The sequence below is a fragment of the Lampetra fluviatilis genome, unplaced genomic scaffold (assembly GCF_964198595.1).
Source record: "Lampetra fluviatilis unplaced genomic scaffold, kcLamFluv1.1 SCAFFOLD_753, whole genome shotgun sequence".
Classification (NCBI taxonomy): domain Eukaryota; kingdom Metazoa; phylum Chordata; class Hyperoartia; order Petromyzontiformes; family Petromyzontidae; genus Lampetra; species Lampetra fluviatilis.
In genome coordinates, this window is record NW_027620524.1 from 5,626 (window position 1) to 31,882 (window position 26,257).

The 26,257-nt window shown below is 50.4% G+C and overlaps 1 protein-coding gene across 1 annotated transcript; it reads left to right on the forward strand.

The window, feature by feature from the left end:
* Positions 1–26,257, forward strand: LOC144954013 (NADPH oxidase 3-like; the record flags this gene model as incomplete). Its single annotated transcript, XM_078884593.1, has 9 exons — positions 1–130; positions 3,345–3,437; positions 7,736–7,801; positions 7,943–8,223; positions 9,842–9,944; positions 10,035–10,076; positions 17,038–17,184; positions 23,193–23,317; positions 26,108–26,257. Coding segments are annotated over 9 exons (1,108 nt in total), but the record flags the coding sequence as incomplete, so codon positions are not given.

The window sequence follows — 26,257 nt, forward strand, 5'->3', positions numbered from 1 at the left end:
TGGGGTGGTGAGGGGACAGTCGGCGGCCAGCCTCCTGGTGCACAACGCCACCTACTGTGCGGGGCGCTACACGGAGTGGGGTCGTGACCCACACTGCCCCGTGCCACAGTTCACAGGACACCCGGCATCCGTGTGTTACTCACTCACCTACTCACTCACCTACTCACCTACTCACCTACACACTCACCTACACACTCACCTACTCACCTATACACTCACCTACACACTCACCTACTCACTCACTCACCTACACACTCACCTACACACTCACCTACTCACTCACTCACCTACACACTCACCTACACACTCACCTACACACTCACCTACACACCTACTCACTCACCTACACACTCACCTACTCACTCACCTACTCACTCACCTACTCACCTACACACTCACCTACTCACTCACCTACTCACTCACTCACCTACTCACCTACTCACCTACACACTCACCTACACACTCACCTACACACTCACCTACTCACCTACACACTCACCTACACACTCACCTACTCACTCACTCACCTACACACTCACCTACTCACCTACACACTCACCTACACACTCACCTACTCACTCACTCACCTACACACTCACCTACACACTCACCTACACACCTACTCACTCACCTACACACTCACCTACTCACTCACTCACCTACACACTCACCTACACACTCACCTACACACTCACCTACACACCTACTCACTCACCTACACACTCACCTACTCACTCACCTACTCACTCACCTACTCACCTACACACTCACCTACTCACTCACCTACTCACTCACTCACCTACTCACCTACTCACCTACACACTCACCTACACACTCACCTACACACTCACCTACTCACCTACACACTCACCTACACACTCACCTACTCACTCACTCACCTACACACTCACCTACTCACCTACACACTCACCTACACACTCACCTACTCACTCACTCACCTACACACTCACCTACACACTCACCTACACACCTACTCACTCACCTACACACTCACCTACACACTCACCTACACACTCACCTACACACCTACTCACTCACCTACACACTCACCTACACACTCACCTACACACTCACCTACTCACTCACCTACACACTCACCTACACACTCACCTACACACTCACCTACACACTCACCTACACACTCACCTACTCACTCACCTACTCACCTACTCACCTATACACTCACCTACTCACTCACCTACTCACCTACTCACCTACACACTCACCTACACACTCACCTACTCACTCACCTACTCACTCACCTACTCACCTACACACTCACCTACACACTCACCTACACACTCACCTACTCACTCACCTACTCACTCACCTACTCACTCACCTACTCACCTACTCACCTACACACTCACCTACACACTCACCTACACACTCACCTACACACTCACCTACACACTCACCTACTCACTCACCTACACACTCACCTACACACTCACCTACTCACTCACACACTCACCTACACACTCACCTACTCACTCACTCACCTACACACTCACCTACACACTCACCTACACACTCACCTACACACTCACCTACTCACTCACCTACTCACCTACTCACCTACACACTCACCTACACACTCACCTACTCACTCACTCACCTACACACTCACCTACACACTCACCTACACACTCACCTACACACCTACTCACTCACCTACACACTCACCTACACACTCACCTACACACCTACTCACCTATACACACTCACCTACACACTCACCTACACACTCACCTACACACTCACCTACTCACTCACTCACCTACTCACCTACACACTCACCTACTCACCTACACACTGACTCACTCACTCACCTACACACTCACCTACACACTCACCTACTCACCTACACACTCACCTACTCACCTACACACTCTCTCACTCACCTACACACTCACTCACCTACTCACTCACTCACCTACACACTCACCTACACACTCACCTACACACTCACCTACACACTCACCTACTCACTCACACACTCACCTACACACTCACCTACTCACTCACTCACCTACACACTCACCTACACACTCACCTACACACTCACCTACACACTCACCTACTCACTCACCTACTCACCTACTCACCTACACACTCACCTACACACTCACCTACTCACTCACTCACCTACACACTCACCTACACACTCACCTACACACTCACCTACACACCTACTCACTCACCTACACACTCACCTACACACTCACCTACACACCTACTCACCTATACACACTCACCTACACACTCACCTACACACTCACCTACACACTCACCTACTCACTCACTCACCTACTCACCTACACACTCACCTACTCACCTACACACTGACTCACTCACTCACCTACACACTCACCTACACACTCACCTACTCACCTACACACTCACCTACTCACCTACACACTCTCTCACTCACCTACACACTCACTCACCTACTCACTCACTCACCTACACACTCACCTACACACTCACCTACACACTCACCTACTCACCTACTCACCTACACACTCACCTACACACTCACTCACCTACACACTCACCTACACACTCACCTACACACCTACTCACTCACCTACACACTCACCTACACACTCACCTACACACTCACCTACACACTCACCTACACACTCACCTATACACACTCACCTACACACTCACCTACACACTCACCTACTCACTCACTCACCTACTCACTCACTCACCTACTCACCTACACACTCACCTACTCACCTACACACTGACTCACTCACTCACCTACACACTCACCTACACACTCACCTACTCACCTACACACTCACCTACTCACCACCACACTCTCTCACTCACCTACACACTCACTCACCTACTCACTCACTCACCTACACACTCACCTACACACTCACCTATACACTCACCTACACACTCACCTACTCACCCACTCACTCACCTACTCACCTACTCACTCACCCGCTCACCTACACACTCACCTACTCAACTACACACCCACTCACCTACTCACTCACCTACTCACCTACACACCCACTCACCTACTCACTCACCTACTCACCTACACACTCACGTACACACTCACCTACACACTCACCTGCCACTCACCTACTCACTCACCTACTCACCTACCCACTCACCTACCCACTCACCTACCCACTCACCTACACACCTACTCACCTACACACCCACTCATCTACCCACCCACTCACCTACCCTCTCACTCACCCACTCACCTACTCACCTACTCACCTACTCACTCACTCACCCACTCACCCCCTGTGATGATGATGATGGTGGTGTTGGTGGTGATGGTACAGACTTGGAAGTGGGTCCTGCCGTCCTTGTTGCTGTACTGCCTGGAGTGCTGCATTGTGGCATACAGCTGCTGTCACCCAGTACTCATCACCAAGGTGATATAGTAACTACAACCAAACTCACCACTCACTCACCCACTCACTCACTCACCCACTCACTCACCCACTCACTCACCCACTCACTCACTCACCCACCCACTCACTCACTCACTAACCCACTCACCCACCCACTCACTCACTCACTAACCCACTCACCCACTCACTCACCCACCCACTCACTCACTCACCCACTCACCCACCCACTCACCCACTCACCCACCCACTCACCCACTCACCCACCCACTCACTCACCCACTCACCCACCCACTCACTCACCCACTCACTCACCCACTCACTCACCCACTCACTCACCCACCCACTCACTCACCCACTCACCCACCCACCCACTCACTCACTCACCCACTCACTCACCCACTCACTCACCCACTCACTCACCCACTCACTCACCCACTCACTCACCCACTCACTCACCCACTCACTCACCCACTCACTCACCCACTCACTCACCCACTCACTCACCCACTCACTCACCCACCCACTCACCCACTCACCCACCCACTCACCCACTCACTCACCCATTGTTGTTGTGATTGTTGTTGTTGTGATTGTTGTTGTTGTGATTGTTGTTGTTGTGATTGTTGTTGTTGTGATTGTTGTTGTTGTGATTGTTGTTGTTGTGATTGTTGTTGTTGCGATTGTTGTTGTTGCGATTGTTGTTGTTGCGATTGTTGCGATGATTGTTGTTGCGATGATTGTTGTTGTGATTGTTGTTGTTGTGATTGTTGTTGTTGTGATTGTTGTTGTTGTGATTGTTGTTGTTGTGATTGTTGTTGTTGTGATTGTTGTTGTTGTGATTGTTGTTGCGATGATTGTTGTTGCGATTGTTGTTGTTGTGATTGTTGTTGTTGTGATTGTCGTTGTGATTGTTGTTGTTGTGATTGTTGTTGTTGTGATTGTTGTTGTTGTGATTGTTGTTGTTGTGATTGTTGTTGTTGTGATTGTTGTTGTTGTGATTTTTGTTTTTGTGATTTTTGTTGTTGTGATTGTTGTTGTTGTGATTGTTGTTGTTGTTGTGATTGTTGTTGTTGTGATTGTTGTTGTTGCGATTGTTGTTGTTGCGATTGTTGTTGTTGCGATTGTTGCGATGATTGTTGTTGCGATGATTGTTGTTGTGATTGTTGTTGTTGTGATTGTTGTTGTTGTGATTGTTGTTGTTGTGATTGTTGTTGTTGTGATTGTTGTTGTTGTGATTGTTGTTGTTGTGATTGTTGTTGCGATGATTGTTGTTGTGATTGTTGTTGTTGTGATTGTTGTTGTTGTGATTGTTGCTGTGATTGTTGTTGTTGTGATTGTTGTTGTTGTGATTGTTGTTGTGATTGTTGTTGCGATTATTGTTGTTGTGATTGTTGTTGTGATTGTTGTTGTGATTGTTGTTGCGATTGTTGTTGCGATTGTTGTTGCGATTGTTGTTGCGATTGTTGTTGCGATTGTTGTTGCGATTGTTGTTGTGATTGTTGTTGCGATTATTGTTGTTGCGATTATTGTTGTTGCGATTGTTGTTGTGATTGTTGTTGTGATTGTTGTTGCGATTGTTGTTGCGATTATTGTTGTGATTGTTGTTGTGATTGTTGTTGCGATTATTGTTGTTGTGATTGTTGCTGTGATTGTTGTTGTGATTGTTGTTGTGATTGTTGTTGTGATTGTTGTTGCGATTGTTGTTGCGATTGTTGTTGCGATTGTTGTTGCGATTGTTGTTGCGATTGTTGCTGCGATTGTTGCTGCGATTGTTGTTGCGATTGTTGTTGTTGTGATTGTTGTTGCGATTATTGTTGTTGTGATTGTTGTTGTTGTGATTGTTGTTGTGATTGTTGTTGTTGTGATTGTTGTTGTGATTGTTGTTGTGATTGTTGTTGTGATTGTTGCTGTGATTGTTGTTGTTGTGATTGTTGCTGTGATTGTTGTTGTTGTGATTGTTGTTGCGATTGTTGTTGTGATTGTTGTTGTGATTGTTGTTGTGATTGTTGTTGTGATTGTTGCTGTGATTGTTGTTGCGATTGTTGTTGCGATTGTTGTTGTGGTTGTTGTTGTTGTGATTGTTGTTGTTGTGATTGTTGTTGCGATTGTTGTTGTGATTGTTGTTGTGATTGTTGTTGTGATTGTTGTTGTTGTTGTTGTTGTGATTGTTGCTGTGATTGTTGTTGCGATTATTGTTGTTGTGATTGTTGTTGTTGTGATTGTCGTTGTGATTGTCGTTGTTGTGGTTGTTGTTGTTGGTGTGATTGTTGTTGTGATTGTTGTTGTTGTGATTGTTGTTGCGATTATTGTTGTTGCGATTATTGTTGTTGCGATTATTGTTGTTGCGATTATTGTTGTTGCGATTGTTGTTGTTGTGATTGTTGTTGTGATTGTTGTTGTGATTGTTGTTGTGATTGTTGTTGCGATTATTGTTGTTGTGATTGTTGTTGTGATTGTTGCTGTGATTGTTGTTGTTGTGATTGTTGCTGTGATTGTTGTTGCGATTGTTGTTGCGATTGTTGTTGTGATTGTTGTTGCGATTGTTGTTGTGATTGTTGTTGTTGTGATTGTGATTGTTGTTGTGATTGTTGTTGTTGTGATTGTGATTGTTGTTGTGATTGTTGTTGTTGTGATTGTTGTTGTTGTGATTGTTGTTGTTGTGATTGTTGTTGTTGTGATTGTTGTTGTGATTGTTGTTGTGATTGTTGTTGTTGTGATTGTTGTTGCGATTGTTGTTGCGATTGTTGTTGTGATTGTTGTTGTTGTTGTGATTGTGATTGTTGTTGTGATTGTTGTTGTGATTGTTGTTGTTGTGATTGTTGTTGTTGTGATTGTTGTTGTGATTGTTGTTGTTGTTGTGATTGTTGTTGCGATTGTTGTTGTGATTGTTGTTGTTGTTGTGATTGTTGCTGTGATTGTTGTTGCGATTGTTGTTGCGATTATTGTTGTTGTGATTGTTGTTGTTGTGAATGCTGTTGTTGTTGTGATTGTTGTTGTGATTGTTGTTGTTGCGATTATTGTTGTTGTGATTGTCGTTGTTGTGATTGTTGTTGCGATTGTTGTAGTGATTGTTGTTGTGATTGTTGTTGTGATTGTTGTTGTTGTGATTGTTGTTGCGATTATTGTTGTTGCGATTATTGTTGTTGCGATTATTGTTGTTGCGATTATTGTTGTTGCGATTATTGTTGTTGTGATTGTTGTTGTGATTGTTGTTGTGATTGTTGTTGCGATTATTGTTGTTGTGATTGTTGTTGTGATTGTTGCTGTGATTGTTGTTGTTGTGATTGTTGCTGTGATTGTTGTTGCGATTGTTGTTGCGATTGTTGTTGTGATTGTTGTTGTTGTGATTGTTGTTGCGATTGTTGTTGCGATTGTTGTTGTGATTGTTGTTGCGATTGTTGTTGCGATTGTTGTTGTGATTGTTGTTGTGATTGTTGTTGTTGTGATTGTGATTGTTGTTGTGATTGTTGTTGTTGTGATTGTGATTGTTGTTGTGATTGTTGTTGTTGTGATTGTTGTTGTTGTGATTGTTGTTGTGATTGTTGTTGTTGTGATTGTTGTTGTTGTGATTGTTGTTGCGATTGTTGTTGCGATTGTTGTTGTGATTGTTGTTTTTGTTGTGATTGTGATTGTTGTTGTGATTGTTGTTGTTGTGATTGTTGTTGTTGTGATTGTTGTTGTGATTGTTGTTGTTGTTGTGATTGTTGTTGCGATTGTTGTTGTGATTGTTGTTGTTGTTGTGATTGTTGCTGTGATTGTTGTTGCGATTGTTGTTGCGATTATTGTTGTTGTGATTGTTGTTGTTGTGAATGCTGTTGTTGTTGTGATTGTTGTTGTGATTGTTGTTGTTGCGATTATTGTTGTTGTGATTGTCGTTGTTGTTGTTGTTGTGATTGTCGTTGTTGTTGTGATTGTTGCTGTGATTGTTGTTGCGATTATTGTTGTTGTGATTGCTGTTGTTGTTGTGATTGTTGTTGTTGCGATTGCTGTTGTTGTTGTGATTGTTGTTGTTGCGATTGCTGTTGTTGTTGTGATTGTTGTTGTTGTGATTGCTGTTGTTGTGATCGTTGTTGTTGTTGCTGTTGTGATTGTTGTTGTTGTTGTGATTGTTGTTGTTGTGATTGTTGTTGTTGTGATTGTTGTTGTTGTGATTGTTGTTGTTGTGATTGTTGTTGTTGTCGTTGTGATTGTTGTTGTGATTGTTGTTGTTGTTGCTGTTGTTGTTGTGATTGTTGTTGTTGCTGTTGTTGTTGTGATTGTTGTTGTTGTGATTGTTGTTGTTATGATTGCTGTTGTTGTTGTTGCCCCGCTCCCACCAGGTTGTGCGTCACCCTTCCGACGTCCTTGAAGTGCGTTGGTTGTGGCGCGGCACCACCACCACCACCACCACCTCAACAACCACCACCACCACCGCCACCACCGCCACCACCGACTGCACTCGCCGTGGCAGTTGCCACCTCCGCCACAACCACCGCAGCGACAGCCACGGTGGTTGTGGCGGTGACGGTTGTTGTGGCGGTTGTGGTTGTTGTGGTGGTTGTGGTGGTTGTGCGTCCGAGGCTCCGGGTCGCTGGGTCAGGCTCCGCTGCCCAGAGGTGTCGCTGGTCGAGTGGCACCCGTTCACTCTGACGTCACCGCCCAGACGACGACACCACCACCACCACAACCACCACCACAACCACCACAACCACCACAACCACCACCACCACCACCAGGAGGAGGAGTGCAGTGTCCATGTGCGTCTTGCCGGGGCCTGGACCAGAGGGCTACAGGAGGCATTCAGCTGCAGTGGGGGGGCACTGCCCAGGTGGGTGGTGGTGGTGGGTGGTGGGTGGTGGTGGACATGGGGAGATGGTGGTTCACTCACTCACGAGTTCACTCGCTCACTCACCCGCCCACTCATTCGCTCACTCACTCGCCCATTCACTCACTCGCCCACTCACTCGCTCATTCACCCACCCACTCACCCACTCATTCACCCACCCACTCACCCACTCATTCACCCACCCACTCACCCACTCACTCACCCACTCATTCACCCACCCACTCACCCACTCACCCACTCACCCACCCACTCACCCACCCACTCACCCACCCACTCACCCACTCACCCACTCACCCACTCACCCACCCACCCACTCACCCACCCACCCACCCACCCATCCACCCACTCACCCACCCACCCACCCACCCACCCACTCACCCACCCACTCACCCACTCACCCACCCACCCACTCACTCACCCACCCACCCACTCACCCAATCCACCCACCCACCCATCCACCCACCCACTCACCCACCCACCCACCCACTCACCCACCCTCCCACCCACTCACCCACCCACCCTCCCACCCACTCACTCACCCACTCACCCACCCAACCACCCACTCACTCACTCACCCACCCACCCACCCACCCATCCACTCACTCACCCACCCACTCACTCACCCATCCACCCACCCACTCACTCACCCACTGATTCACCCACTCACTCACCCATCCACTCACCCACCCACTCACTCACCCACCCACCCACCCACTCACCCACCCACTGACCCACCCACTCACCCACCCACTCACCCACCCACTCACCCACCCACTCACCCACTCACCCACCCACCCACTCACCCACCCACCCACTCACCCACCCACCCACCCACCCACTCACCCAATCCACCCACCCACCCATCCACCCACCCACTCACCCACCCACCCACCCACTCACCCACCCTCCCACCCACTCACCCACCCTCCCACCCACTCACTCACCCACTCACCCACCCAACCACCCACTCACTCACCCACCCACCCACCGACCCATCCACTCACTCACTCACCCACCCACTCACTCACCCATCCACCCACCCACTCACTCACCCACTGACTCACCCACTCACTCACCCATCCACTCACCCACCCACCCACCCACCCACTCACCCACCCTCCCACCCACTCACCCACCCTCCCACCCACTCACTCACCCACTCACCCACCCAACCACCCACTCACTCACCCACCCACCCACCGACCCATCCACTCACTCACTCACCCACCCACTCACTCAGCCATCCACCCACCCACTCACTCACCCACTGACTCACCCACTCACTCACCCATCCACTCACCCACCCACTCACTCACCCACCCACCCACTCACTCACCCATCCACTCACCCAATCACCCACCCACTCACTCACCCACTCACTCACTCACTCACCCACCCACTCACTCACCCACCCACCCACTCACCCACCCACTCACTCACCCACGCACCCACTCACCCACCCACCCACTCACCCACCCACTCACCCACCCTCCCACTCACCCACCCACCCACTCACCCACTCACCCACTCACTCACCCACCCTCCCACTCACCCACTCACCCACCCACCCACTCACCCACCCACCCACTCACCCTCCCAGGCTGCAAGTCGATGGTCCCTTTGGCTCTGGATTTGAAGAGTTGCCCGCCTACCGAGTCTCCGTGTGCATCGGGGCGGGGATCGGAATCACTCCCTTCGCCTCGGCACTCAACCTGCTGGGGCTCCGCGCGGAGGGTGAGGGTTGTGGTGAGGGCCAGGGGGGTGAGGAGGGGGGTGAGGAGGGGGGTGAGGAGGGGTGGAGTCGCTCCATGGCTGGCGAGGACGCGGAGAGGAGGGTGAGTGAGTTTGTATCTCACTCACTCACTCACTCGTTCAACCACTCGCCCACTCACTCACTCGCTCACTCACTCACTCACTCACTCACACCCACTCACGCACTCACTCACGCACTCATCCACTCACTCACTCATTCAACCACTCACTCACTCACTCACCTACTCACTCACTCACCCACTCACTCACGCACCTACTCACTCACTCACCTACTCACTCACACACTCACTCACTCACGCACCTACTCACTCACCCACCCACTCACCCACCCACTCACCCACCCACTCACCCACCCACTCACTCACTCACTCACTCACTCACCCACTCACCCACCCACTCACCCACTCACCCACCCACCCACTCACTCACACACCCACTCACCCACCCACCCACCCACCCACTCACCCACTCACTCACCCACTCACCCACTCACTCACCCACTCACTCACACACCCACTCACCCACTCACTCACCCACTCACTCACTCACACACTCACCTACTCACTCACCCACTCACTCACTCACCCACTCACTCACCCACTCACCCACTCACTCACGCACCTACTCACTCACTGACCTACTCACTCACCCACTCACCCACTCACTCACTCACCCACCCACTCACTCACCCACTCACTCACACACTCACTCACTCACACACTCACTCACCCACCCACACACTCACTCACCCACCCACTCACTCACTCACTCACCCACTCACTCACCCACTCACTCACTCACCCACTCACTCACTCACCCACTCACTCACCCACTCACTCACTCACCCACTCACTCACCCACTCACCCACTCACTCACTGACCTACTCACTCACCCACTCACCCACTCACTCACTCACCCACCCACTCACTCACCCACTCACTCACACACTCACTCACTCACACACTCACTCACCCACCCACTCACTCACTCACCCACTCACTCACCCACTCACTCACTCACCCACTCACTCACTCACCCACTCACTCACTCACTCACTCACCCACTCACTCACCCACTCACCCACTCACTCACGCACCTACTCACTCACTGACCTACTCACTCACCCACTCACCCACTCACTCACTCACCCACCCACTCACCCACCCACTCACCCACCCACTCACTCACTCACTCACTCACTCACCCACTCACCCACCCACCCACTCACTCACACACCCACTCACCCACCCACCCACCCACCCACTCACTCACTCACCCACTCACCCACTCACTCACCCACTCACCCACTCACTCACCCACTCACTCACACACCCACTCACCCACTCACTCACCCACTCACTCACTCACACACTCACCTACTCACTCACCCACTCACTCACTCACCCACTCACTCACCCACTCACCCACTCACTCACGCACCTACTCACTCACTGACCTACTCACTCACCCACTCACCCACTCACTCACTCACTCACCCACCCACTCACTCACCCACTCACTCACACACTCACTCACTCACACACTCACTCACCCACACACTCACTCACTCACCCACCCACTCACTCACTCACTCACCCACTCACTCACCCACTCACTCACTCACCCACTCACTCACTCACCCACTCACTCACTCACCTACTCACTCACCCACTCACTCACCCACTCACTCACCCACTCACCCACTCACTCACGCACCTACTCACTCACTGACCTACTCACTCACCCACTCACCCACTCACTCACTCACCCACCCACTCACTCACCCACTCACTCACACACTCACTCACCCACCCACCCACACACTCACTCACCCACCCACTCACTCACTCACTCACCCACTCACTCACCCACTCACTCACTCACCCACTCACTCACTCACCCACTCACTCACTCACCTACTCACTCACCCACTCACTCACTCACCCACTCACTCACCCACTCACTCACGCACCTACTCACTCACTGACCTACTCACTCACCCACTCACCCACTCACTCACTCACCCACCCACTCACCCACCCACTCACCCACCCACTCACTCACTCACTCACTCACCCACTCACCCACCCACCCACTCACTCACACACCCACTCACCCACCCACCCACCCACCCACTCACTCACTCACCCACTCACCCACTCACTCACCCACTCACCCACTCACTCACCCACTCACTCACACACCCACTCACCCACTCACTCACCCACTCACTCACTCACACACTCACCTACTCACTCACCCACTCACTCACTCACCCACTCACTCACCCACTCACCCACTCACTCACGCACCTACTCACTCACTGACCTACTCACTCACCCACTCACCCACTCACTCACTCACCCACCCACTCACTCACCCACTCACTCACACACTCACTCACTCACACACTCACTCACCCACCCACACACTCACTCACCCACCCACTCACTCACTCACCCACTCACTCACCCACTCACTCACTCACCCACCCACTCACTCACTCACCCACTCACTCACTCACCCACTCACTCACTCACCTACTCACTCACCCACTCACTCACCCACTCACCCACTCACTCACGCACCTACTCACTCACTGACCTACTCACTCACCCACTCACCCACTCACCCACTCACTCACTGACCTACTCACTCACCCACTCACTCACTCACCCACCCACTCACTCACCCACTCACTCACACACTCACTCACTCACACACTCACTCACCCACCCACACACTCACTCACCCACCCACTCACTCACTCACTCACTCACCCACTCACTCACCCACTCACTCACTCACCCACTCACTCACTCACCCACTCACTCACTCACCTACTCACTCACCCACTCACTCACTCACCCACTCACTCACCCACTCACCCACTCACTCACGCACCTACTCACTCACTGACCTACTCACTCACCCACTCACTCACTCACCCACCCACTCACTCACCCACTCACTCACTCACCTACTCACTCACCCACTCACTCACTCACCCACTCAACACCCACACACTCACTCACTCACTCACCTACTCACTCACTCACTCACCCACCCACTCACTCACCCACCTACTCACTCACTCACACACTCACTCACCCACCCACTCACTCACTCACCCACCCACTCACTCACTCACACACTCACTCACCCACCCACTCACTCACTCACCCACTCACCCACTCACTCACTCACCCACTCACTCACTCACTCACCCACCCACTCACTCACTCACACACTCACTCACTCACCCACTCACTCACTCACCCACTCACTCACTCACTCACCCACCCACTCACTCACACACTCACTCACTCACTCACCCACTCACTCACTCACACACTCACTCACCCACTCACTCACTCACTCACCCACTCACTCACTCACCCACTCACTCACTCACTCACCCACCCACTCACTCACACACTCACTCACCCACTCACTCACTCACTCACTCACCCACCCACTCACTCACTCACTCACTCACCCACCCACTCACTCACTCACTCACACACTCACTCACACACCACACTCACACACCACTCACCACTCACTCTACACCACTCACTCCCACTCACTCCACCCACTCACTCCACCTCACTCACCTACTCACTCACACCACTCACTCACTCACACCACTCACTCGAACACCACCCACTACACTCACTCACTCACATCACTCACTCACTCACTCACACACTCACCCACCCACTCACCCACCCTCCACCCACTCACTCACTCACCCACCCACTCACTCACTCACTCATTCACCTACTCACTCACCCACTCACTCACTCACTCACACACTCACTCACACACCCACTCACTCACTCACTCACTCACACACTCACCCACCCACTCACCCACTCACCCACTCACTCACCCACCCACTCACCTACTCACTCACTCACCCACTCACCCACCCACTCACTCACTCACTCACACACTCACCCACCCACTCACCCACCCACTCACTCACTCACTCACTCACACACTCACCCACCCACTCACTCACTCACCCACCCACTCACTCACTCACTCACCCACTCAATCACCCACCCACTCACTCACCCACCCACTCACTCACGCACCTACTCACTCACCCACTCACTCACCCACTCACTCACTCACCCACTCACTCACTCACGCACCTACTCACTCACCCACTCACCCACTCACTCACCCACTCACCCACTCACTCACCCACTCACCCACTCACTCACTCACCCACCCACCCACTCACCCACTCACTCACCCACCTACTCACTCACTCACCTACTCACTCACCCACTCACGCACCTACTCACTCACTCACTCACTCACCCACTCACTCGTTCAACCACTCACTCACCCACTCACTCACTCACCTACTCACTCACTCACTCACCCACTCACTCACCCACCCACCCACTCACTCACCCACTCACCCACTCACTCGTTCAACCACTCACTCACCCACTCACTCACTCACCTACTCACTCACCCACCCACTCACTCACTCACACACTCACTCACCCACCCACCCACTCACCCACTCACTCACGCACCTACTCACTCACCCACTCACCCACCCACTCACTCACCCACTCACCCACCCACCCACTCACTCACTCACCCACTCACTCACCCACCTACTCACTCACCCACCCACTCACTCACTCACCCACTCACTCACCCACCCACCCACTCACTCACTCACCCACTCACACACCCACTCACTCACCCACCCACTCACTCACTCACCCACTCACTCACTCACCCACTCACTCACCCACCCACTCAATCACCCACCCACTCACTCACTCACCCACTCACTCACTCACCCACTCACTCACTCACCCACTCACTCACTCACTCACCCACTCACTCACCCACCTACTCACTCACCCACCCACTCACCCACTCACTCACCCACCCACTCACCTCACTCACCCACTCACACACCCACTCACTCACCCACCCACTCACTCACTCACCCACTCACTCACTCACCCACTCAATCACCCACCCACTCACCCACTCACTCACCCACCCACTCACTCACTCACTCACCCACCCACTCACTCACTCACTCACCCACCCACTCACTCACTCACTCACTCACCCACCCACTCACTCACTCACTCACCCACCCACTCACCCACTCACTCACCCACCCACTCACTCACTCACTCACCCCACCCACTCACTCACTCACTCACTCACTCACCCACCCACTCACTCACTCACCCACTCACTCGTTCAACCACTCACTCACCCACTCACTCACTCACCCACCCACTCACTCACTCACACACTCACTCACCCACCCACTCACTCACCCACCCACTCACAAACTCACACACTCACTCACCCACTCACTCACTCACCCACCCACTCACTCACTCACCCACTCACTCACACACTCACTCACCCACCCACTCACTCACCCACTCACTCACTCACTCACACACCCACTCACCCACTCACTCACTCACTCACCCACTCACTCACTCACTCACCCACCCACTCACTCACGCACCTACTCACTCACTCACGCACCTACTCACACACTCACTCACCCACCCACCCACTCACTCACCCACTCACCCACTCACTCACACACCCACTCACCCACTCACTCACTCACTCACTCACCCACCCACTCACTCACGCACCTACTCACACACTCACTCACCCACCCACTCACTCACCCACTCACCCACTCACTCACACACCCACTCACCCACTCACTCACCCACCCACTCACTCACCCACCCACCCACTCACTCACCCACTCACACACTCACTCACTCACCCACTCACCCACTCACCCACCCACCCACTCACTCACTCACCCACTCACTCACCCACTCACCCACCCACCCACCCACTCACCCACTCACCCACTCACCCACTCACTCACTCACTCACTCACCCACTCACTCACCCACCCACCCACTCACTCACTCACTCACACACTCACTCACCCACCCACCCACCCACCCACTCACCCACCCACCCACCCACCCACTCACCCACTCACCCACCCACTCACCCACCCACCCACCCACTCACCCACCCACTCACCCACCCACCCACCCACCCACTCCGCGCTGTGTACCAGGCGAGGTAGTCAACATCTCAGCATTGAACCCACGACCTCCTGTACACCAGGCGAGGTAGTCAACATCTCAGCATGGAACCCACGACCTCCTGCGTACCAGGCGAGGTAGTCAACATCTCACAATCGAACCCACAACCTCCTGCGTACCAGGCGAGGTAGTCAACATCTCACAATCGAACCCACGACCTCCTGCGCACCAGGCGAGGTAGTCAACATCTCAACATCGAACCCACGACCTCCTGTACACCAGGCGAGGTAGTCAACATCTCAGCATCGAACCCACGACCTCCTGTGCACCAGGCGAGGTAGTCAACATCTCAACATCGAACCCACGACCTCCTGTACACCAGGCGAGGTAGTCAACATCTCAACATCGAACCCACGACCTCCTGTGCACCAGGCGAGGTAGTCAACATCTCAACATCGAACCCACGACCTCCTGTACACCAGGCGAGGTAGTCAACATCTCAACATCGAACCCACGACCTCCTGCGCACCAGGCGAGGTAGTCAACATCTCAACATCGAACCCACAACCTCCTGCGTACCAGGCGAGGTAGTCAACATCTCAACATCGAACCCACGACCTCCTGTACACCAGGCGAGGTAGTCAACATCTCACAATCGAACCCACGACCTCCTGTACACCAGGCGAGGTAGTCAACATCTCAGCATTGAACCCACGACCTCCTGTACACCAGGCGAGGTAGTCAACATCTCACAATCGAACCCACGACCTCCTGCGTACCAGGCGAGGTAGTCAACATCTCACAGGGTCTGGGATTGAACCCACGACCTCCTGCAGACCAGGCGAGGTCGTCAACATCTCAGCATGGAACCCACGACCTCCTGTAGACCAGGCGAGGTAGTCAACATCTGCGTGTCTGCTGCTGTGTGTGTATCAGATGCATCTCTACTGGGTATGCGCTGACACTCGAGCCTTTGAATGGTTCGCTGACCTTCTGGTGAGGCTGGAAGAGCGGTTCGCTCACCTGGGCCTGCCTCACCTGCTCACCACTCACGTGCACCTCACACACTGGGACAGCACGCAGGTGAGCGCACTCACCACTCACTCACCACTCACTCACCACTCACTCGCTCACTCACTCACTCACTCGCTCGCTCAGTCACTCACTCGCTCAGTCACTCAGTCACCACTCAGTCACCACTCAGTCACTTGCTCAGTCACTCGCTCACTCACCACTAACTCACCACTCACTCACCACTCACTCACCACTTACTCAGTCACTCAGTCACCACTCACCACTCACTCACCACTCACCGCTCACTCACGTCACTCACCACTCACGTGCACCTCACACACTGGGACAGCACGCAGGTGAGCGCACTCACCACTCACTCACCACTCACTCACCACTCACTCGCTCAGTCACTCACTCAGTCACTCGCTCAGTCACTCGCTCGCTCAGTCACTCACTCGCTCACTCACTCGCTCGCTCACTCACTCACTCGCTCAGTCACTCACTCACTCAGTCACTCACTCACTCGCTCGCTCAGTCACTCACTCACTCAGTCACTCACTCACTCACTCGCTCAGTCACTCACTCACTCAGTCACTCACTCACTCGCTCGCTCAGTCACTCGCTCGCTCACCACTCACGTGCACCTCACACACTGGGACAGCACGCAGGTGAGCGCACTCACCACTCACTCACCACTCACTCACCACTCACTCGCTCAGTCACTCACTCAGTCACTCGCTCAGTCACTCGCTCGCTCAGTCACTCACTCGCTCACTCACTCGCTCGCTCACTCACTCACTCGCTCAGTCACTCACTCACTCAGTCACTCACTCACTCGCTCGCTCAGTCACTCACTCACTCAGTCACTCACTCACTCACTCGCTCAGTCACTCACTCACTCAGTCACTCACTCACTCGCTCGCTCAGTCACTCGCTCGCTCACCACTCACGTGCACCTCACACACTGGGACAGCACGCAGGTGAGCGCACTCACCACTCACTCACCACTCACTCACCACTCACTCACCACTCACTCGCTCAGTCACTCACTCGCTCGCTCGCTCAGTCACTCGCTCAGTCACTCGCACAGTCACTCACTCGCTCAGTCACTCACCACTTACTCAGTCACTCACTCACCACTCACTCACCACTCACTCACCACTCACTCACCACTCACTCGCTCAGTCACTCACTCGCTCGCTCGCTCAGTCACTCGCTCAGTCACTCGCACAGTCACTCACTCGCTCAGTCACTCACCACTTACTCAGTCACTCACTCGCTCGCTCACTCACTCACCACTTGCTCAGTCACTCACTCGCTCACTCACTCACTCACTCGCTCAGTCACTCAGTCACTCGCTCACTCAGTCACTCGCTCACTCGCTCAGTCACTCACCACTTACTCAGTCACTCACCACTTACTCAGTCACTCACTCACTCACCACTCACTCACCACTCACTCACCACTCACTCACCACTTGCTCAGTCACTCACTCACTCACTCGCTAAGTCACTCAGTCACCACTCAGTCACTCGCTCAGTCACTCGCTCAGTCACTCACTCGCTCAGTCACCGCTCACCGCTCACCACTCACTGATCGCTCACGGCTCACTCACCAATCACTCACTCACCAATCACTCACTCACTCACCACTCACTCAGTCACTCACTCACTCACTCAGTCGCTCACTCACTCACCACTCACTCACCACTCACTCACCACTCGCTCAGTCACTCACTCACCACTCACTCACTCAGTCACTCACTCACTCGCTCACTCACTCACCACTCACTCACTCGCTCACTCACTCACCACTCACTCACTCGCTCACTCACTCACCACTCACTCACTCACCACTCACTCACTCAGTCACTCGCTCACTCACTCGCTCACTCACTCACCACTCACTCACTCACTCACCACTCACTCACTCCTCACTCGCCACTCACTCACCACTCACTCACCACTCACTCACCAACCACTCACCACTCACTCACTCACCGCTCACTCACCACTCACTCACTCACCACTCACTCACCGCTCACTCACTCACCGCTCACTCACCACTCACTCACCACACACTCACTCACCACTCACTCACCGCTCACTCACTCACCACTCACTCACCGCTCACTCACCACTCACTCACCACTCACTCACTCACCACTCACTCACCACTCACTCACTACTCACTCACCACTCACTCACCACTCACTCACTCACCACTCACTCACCACTCACTCACTCACCACTCACTCGCCACTCACTCACTCACTCACCACTCACTCACTCACTCACTCACTCACCAACCACTCACTCACCACTCACTCACCACTCACTCACTCACTCACTCACTCACCAACCACTCACTCACCACTCACTCACCACTCACCACTCACTCACCACTCACTCACTCACTCACTCACCACTCACTCGCCACTCACTCACTCACCACTCACTCACTCACCACTCACTCACCACTCACTCGCCACTCACTCACCACTCACTCACCACTCACTCACTCACCACTCACTCACCACTCACTCGCCACTCACTCACTCACTCACCACTCACTCACTCACTCACCAACCACTCACTCACTCACCACTCACCACTCACTCACCACTCACTCACTCACCACTCACTCACCACTCACTCGCCACTCACTCACTCACTCACCACTCACTCACTCACCACTCACTCACCACTCACTCACCACTCACTCACCACTCACTCACCACTCACTCACTCACTCACCAACCACTCACTCACCACTCACTCACCACTCACTCGCCACTCACTCACCACTCACTCACTCACTCACCACTCACTCACCACTCACTCACTCACCACTCACTCACCACTCACTCACTCACCACTCACCAACCACTCACTCGCCACTCACTCACCACTCACTCACTCGCCACTCACTCACCACTCACTCACTCACCACTCACTCACTCACCACTCACTCACCACTCACTCGCCACTCACTCGCCACTCACTCACTCACCACTCACTCACCACTCACTCACTCACCACTCACTCACCACTCACTCACTCGCCACTCACTCACTCACCACTCACTCACCACTCACTCACTCACCACTCACTCACCACTCACTCACTCACCACTCACTCACCACTCACTCACTCACCACTCACTCACCACTCACTCACTCGCCACTCACTCACTCACCACTCACTCACCACTCACTCACCACTCACTCACTCACTCACCACTCACTCACCACTCACTCACTCACCACTCACTCACCACTCACTCACTCGCCACTCACTCACTCACCACTCACTCACTCACCACTCACTCGCCACTCACTCACCACTCACTCACTCACCACTCACTCACTCACCACTCACTCACCACTCACTCACTCACCACTCACTCACCACTCACTCACTCACTCACCACTCACTCACCACTCACTCACTCACCACTCACTCACCACTCACCACTCACTCACTCACCCACTCACTCACCCACTCACCACTCACTCACCACTCACTCACTCACTCACCACTCACTCACTCACTCACCACTCACTCACCACTCACTCACCACTCACTCACTCACTCACCACTCACTCACCACTCACTCACTCACCACTCACTCACCACTCACTCACCACTCACCACTCACTCCTCACTCACCACTCACTCACCACTCACCACTCACTCACTCACCACTCACTCACCACTCACTCACTCACCACTCACTCACTCACCACTCACTCACCACTCACTCACTCACCACTCACTCACCACTCACTCACCACTCACTCACCACTCACTCACTCACCACTCACTTACTCACCACTCACTCACCACTCACTCACTCACCACTCACTCACCACTCACTCACCACTCACTCACTCGCCACTCACTCACTCACCACTCACTCACTCGCCACTCACTCACTCACCACTCACTCACCACTCACTCACTCACCACTCACTCACCACTCACTCGCCACTCACTCACCACTCACTCACTCACCACTCACTCACTCACTCACCACTCACTCACCACTCACTCACCACTCACTCACCACTCACTCACTCACTCACCACTCACTCACTCACCACTCACTCACCACTCACTCACTCACCACTCACTCACCACTCACCACTCACTCACTCACCCACTCACTCACCACTCACTCACCACTCACCACTCACCACTCACCCACTCACTCACCCACTCACTCACTCACTCACCACTCACTCACCACTCACTCACCACTCACTCACTCACCACTCACTCATTCACCACTCACTCACCACTCACTCACTCACCACTCACTCACCACTCACCACTCACTCACTCACCCACTCACTCACCACTCACTCACCACTCACCACTCACCACTCACCCACTCACTCACCCACTCACTCACTCACTCACTCACCACTCACTCACCACTCACTCACCACTCACTCACCACTCACGCACCACTCACTCACCACTCACTCACCACACACTCACCACTCACTCACCACTCACTCACTCACTCACCACACACTCACCACTCACTCACCACTCACTCACCCACTCACCACTCACTCACCACTCACCACTCACTCACCCACTCACTCACCACTCACCACTCACTCACCACACACTCACCACTCACTCACCACTCACTCACCCACTCACCACTCACTCACCACTCACTCACCACTCACCACTCACTCACCACTCACTCACCACTCACTCACTCACCACTCACTCACCACTCACCACTCACTCACTCACCCACTCACTCACCACTCACTCACCACTCACCACTCACCACTCACTCACTCACCACTCACTCACCACTCACTCACCACTCACTCACCACTCACGCACCACCTCACCACTCACTCACCACTCACCACACACCACTCACTCACCACACACTCACCACTCACTCACCACTCACTCACTCACCACTCACTCACCCACTCACCACTCACTCACCACTCACTCACCACTCACCACTCACTCACCCACTCACTCACCACTCACTCACTCACTCACCTACTCACTCACTCACCTACTCACTCACTCACCACTCACTCACTCACCACTCACTCACCCACTCACCACTCACTCACCACTCACTCACCACTCACCACTCACTCACCCACTCACTCACCACTCACTCACCACACACTCACCACTCACTCACCACTAGGAAGAGAGAGATCTGGTTATAGTTGTGGCGGTGGTGGTTATAGTTGTTGTGGTTGTTGTTGTTGGTGTGGTTATTGTGGTTGTTGTGGTTGTTGTTGTTGTGGCTATAGTTGTTGTTGTGGTTATGATTGTAGTTATAGTTGTCGTGGTTGTTGTTGTAGTTGTTGTTGTGGTTGTGGCTATAGTTGTTGTGGTTGTTGTTGTTGTTGCTATTGTTGTAGTTGTGGTTGTTGTTGTTGTGGTTGCTAGGCTGAGCACGTGTTTATAGTTGTTGTTGTGGTTATTGTTGTTGTGGTTGTGGCTATAGTTGTGGTTATTGTTGTTGTGGTTGTTGTTGTAGTTGTGGTTGTTGTGGTTGTGGTTGTTGTGTTTATAGTTGTTGTTGTGGCTATAGTTGTGGTTATTGTTGTTGTGGTTGTTGTTGTGGTTGTTGTTGTTGTGGTTGTGGTTGTGGCTATAGTTGTGGTTATTGTTGTTGTGGTTGTTGTTGTAGTTGTGGTTGTTGTGGTTGTGGTTGTTGTGTTTATAGTTGTTGTTGTGGCTATAGTTGTGGTTATTGTTGTTGTGGTTGTTGTTGTGGTTGTGGTTGTTGTTGTTGTGGTTTCTAGGCTGAGCACGTGTGTCTCCACCACGAGGAGGAGCGGGACGTGGTTATAGTTGTGGTGGTTGTGGTTGTTGTGGTTGTGGCTATAGTTGTGGTTATTGTTGTGGTTGTTGTGGTTGTGGTTGTTGTTGTGGTTGTGGCTAGGCTGAGCACGTGTGTCTACACCACGAGGAGAGGAACGTGGTTATAGTTGTTGTTGTTGTGGTTGTTGTTGTTGTGGCTATAGTTGTTGTAGTTGTTGTGGTTGTTGTTGTTGTGGTTGTGGTTGTGGCTAGGCTGAGCACGTGTGTCTCCACCACGAGGAGGAGAGGGACGTGGTGACGGGCACGAGGAGGAAGTTGAGTTTCGGGCGTCCAGACTGGGACCGGGAATTTCACTCCGTCGCTCTCAGCCACCCCGGGTAATACTACACAAAATACTACACAAATACTACTAAAATACCACTAAAATACTACTAAAATACTACTAAAATACTACTAAAATACTACACGGATACTACACGAATTCTACAGAAATACTACTAAAATACTACACAAATACTACTAAAATACTACTAAAATACTACAAAAATACCACTAAAATACTACTAAAATACTACACAAATGCTACACAAATACTACTAAAATACTACACAAATACTGCACAAATACTACTAAAATACTACACAAATACTACTATAATACTACTAAAATACTACACAAAAACTACACAAATGCTACTAAAATACTACTAAAATACTATACAAATACTACTAAAATACTACACAAATACTACTAAAATACTACACGAATACTACACGAATGCTACAGAAATACTACTAAAATATTACACAAATACTACTAAAATACTACTAAAATACTACTAAAATACTACTAAAATACTATACAAATACTACTAAAATACTACACAAATGCTACACAAATACTACTAAAATACTACACAAATACTGCACAAATACTACTAAAATACTACACAAATACTACACTAATACTACAAAAATACTACACAAATACTACACAAATACTACTAAAATACTACTAAAATACTACTAAAATACTACACAAATACTACACTAATACTACAAAATACTACAAAATACTACACAAATACTACTATAATACTACTAAAATACTACACAAATACTACTAAAATACTACTAAAATACTACACAACATACTATACAAATACTACTAAAATACTACACAAATACTACTAAAATACTACTAAAATACTACAAAAATACTACACAAATACTACTAAAATACTACACAAATACTACTAGAATACTACTAAAATACTACAAAAATACTACACAAATACTACTAAAATACTACACAAATACTACTAAAATACTACACAAATACTACTAAAATACTACAAAAATACTACACAAATATTACTAAAATACTACACAAAATACTACACAAATACTACTAAAATACTACAAAAATACTACATAAATACTACTATAATACTACTAAAATACCACATAAATACTACACAAATACTAGACTATTACTTCACAAATACTGCACAAATACTACTAAAATACTACTCAAATACTACACTAATACTACAAAAATACTACTAAAATACTACACAACATACTATACAAATACTACTAAAATACTACACAAATACTACACAAATACTACACAAATACTACACAAATACTACACAAATACTACTAAAATACTACACAAATACTACTAAAATACTACTAAAATACTACACAAAAACTACACAATTACTACACAAATACTATGCAAATACTACAAAAATACTACACTACTACTACACTACTACTACTACACTACAATACTACACTACTACTACTACACTACAATACTACACTACTACTACTACACTACTACTACACTACTACTACTACACTACACTACCACTACTACTACACTACTACTACACTACTACTACTACTACACTACTACACTACTACTACACTACTACTACTACTACACTACTACTACTACTACACTACTACTACTACACTACTACTACTACACTACTACTACACTACTACTACACTACTACTACTACACTACTACTACACTACTACTACTACTACACTACTACTACACTACTACTACTACTACACTACTACTACTACTACACTACTACTACACTACTACTACACTACTACTACTACTACACTACTACTACACTACTACTACTACTACACTACTACTACACTACTACTACACTACTACTACTACTACACTACTACTACACTACTACTACTACTACACTACTACTACTACTACACTACTACTACACTACTACTACACTACTACTACTACTACACTACTACTACACTACTACTACTACTACACTACTACTACTACTACACTACTACTACTACTACACTACTACTACACTACTACTACTACTACTACACTACTACTACACTACTACTACTACACTACTACTACACTACTACTACACTACTACTACTACACTACTACTACACTACTACTACACTACTACTACTACACTACTACTACTACACTACTACTACTACACTACTACTACTACTACACTACTACTACTACTACTACACTACTACTACACTACTACTACTACACTACTACTACACTACTACTACACTACTACTACTACACTACTACTACTACACTACTACACTACTACACTACTACTACTACTACACTACTACTACTACTACACTACTACTACTACTACACTACTACTACTACACTACTACACTACTACTACTACTACACTACTACTACTACTACACTACTACTACACTACTACACTACTACTACTACACTACTACTACTACACTACTACTACTACACTACTACTACACTACTACTAGTACTACACTACTACTACTACAACACTACTACTACACTACTACTACTACACTACTACACTACTACACTACTACTACTACACTACTACTACTACACTACTACTGCCACTACTACTGCCACACTACTACTACTACACTACTACACTACTATTTGATGGCATTGTTGTTAGTGGTGGATGTGTAATGCTGCTGTTGTTGTTGTGGTTGTGGTTGTTGTTCTAGGGAGGTGGTGGGGGTATAATGTTGTTGTGGTTGTGGTTGTTGCTCTAGGGAGGCGATGGGTGTGTAATGCTAATGCTGTTGTTGTTGTTGTGGTTGTTGTTGTTGTTGTTCTAGGGAGGTGGTGGGGGTGTTTGTTTGTGGTGCCGAGGCGTTCTGCAAGTCTGTGGGGGCAGCTTGCAACCGCATCACAGCCACAACCACAACCACACTCAGACTACACCGCGAAAGCTTCTAAACACAACCACACACACACACAGACACACA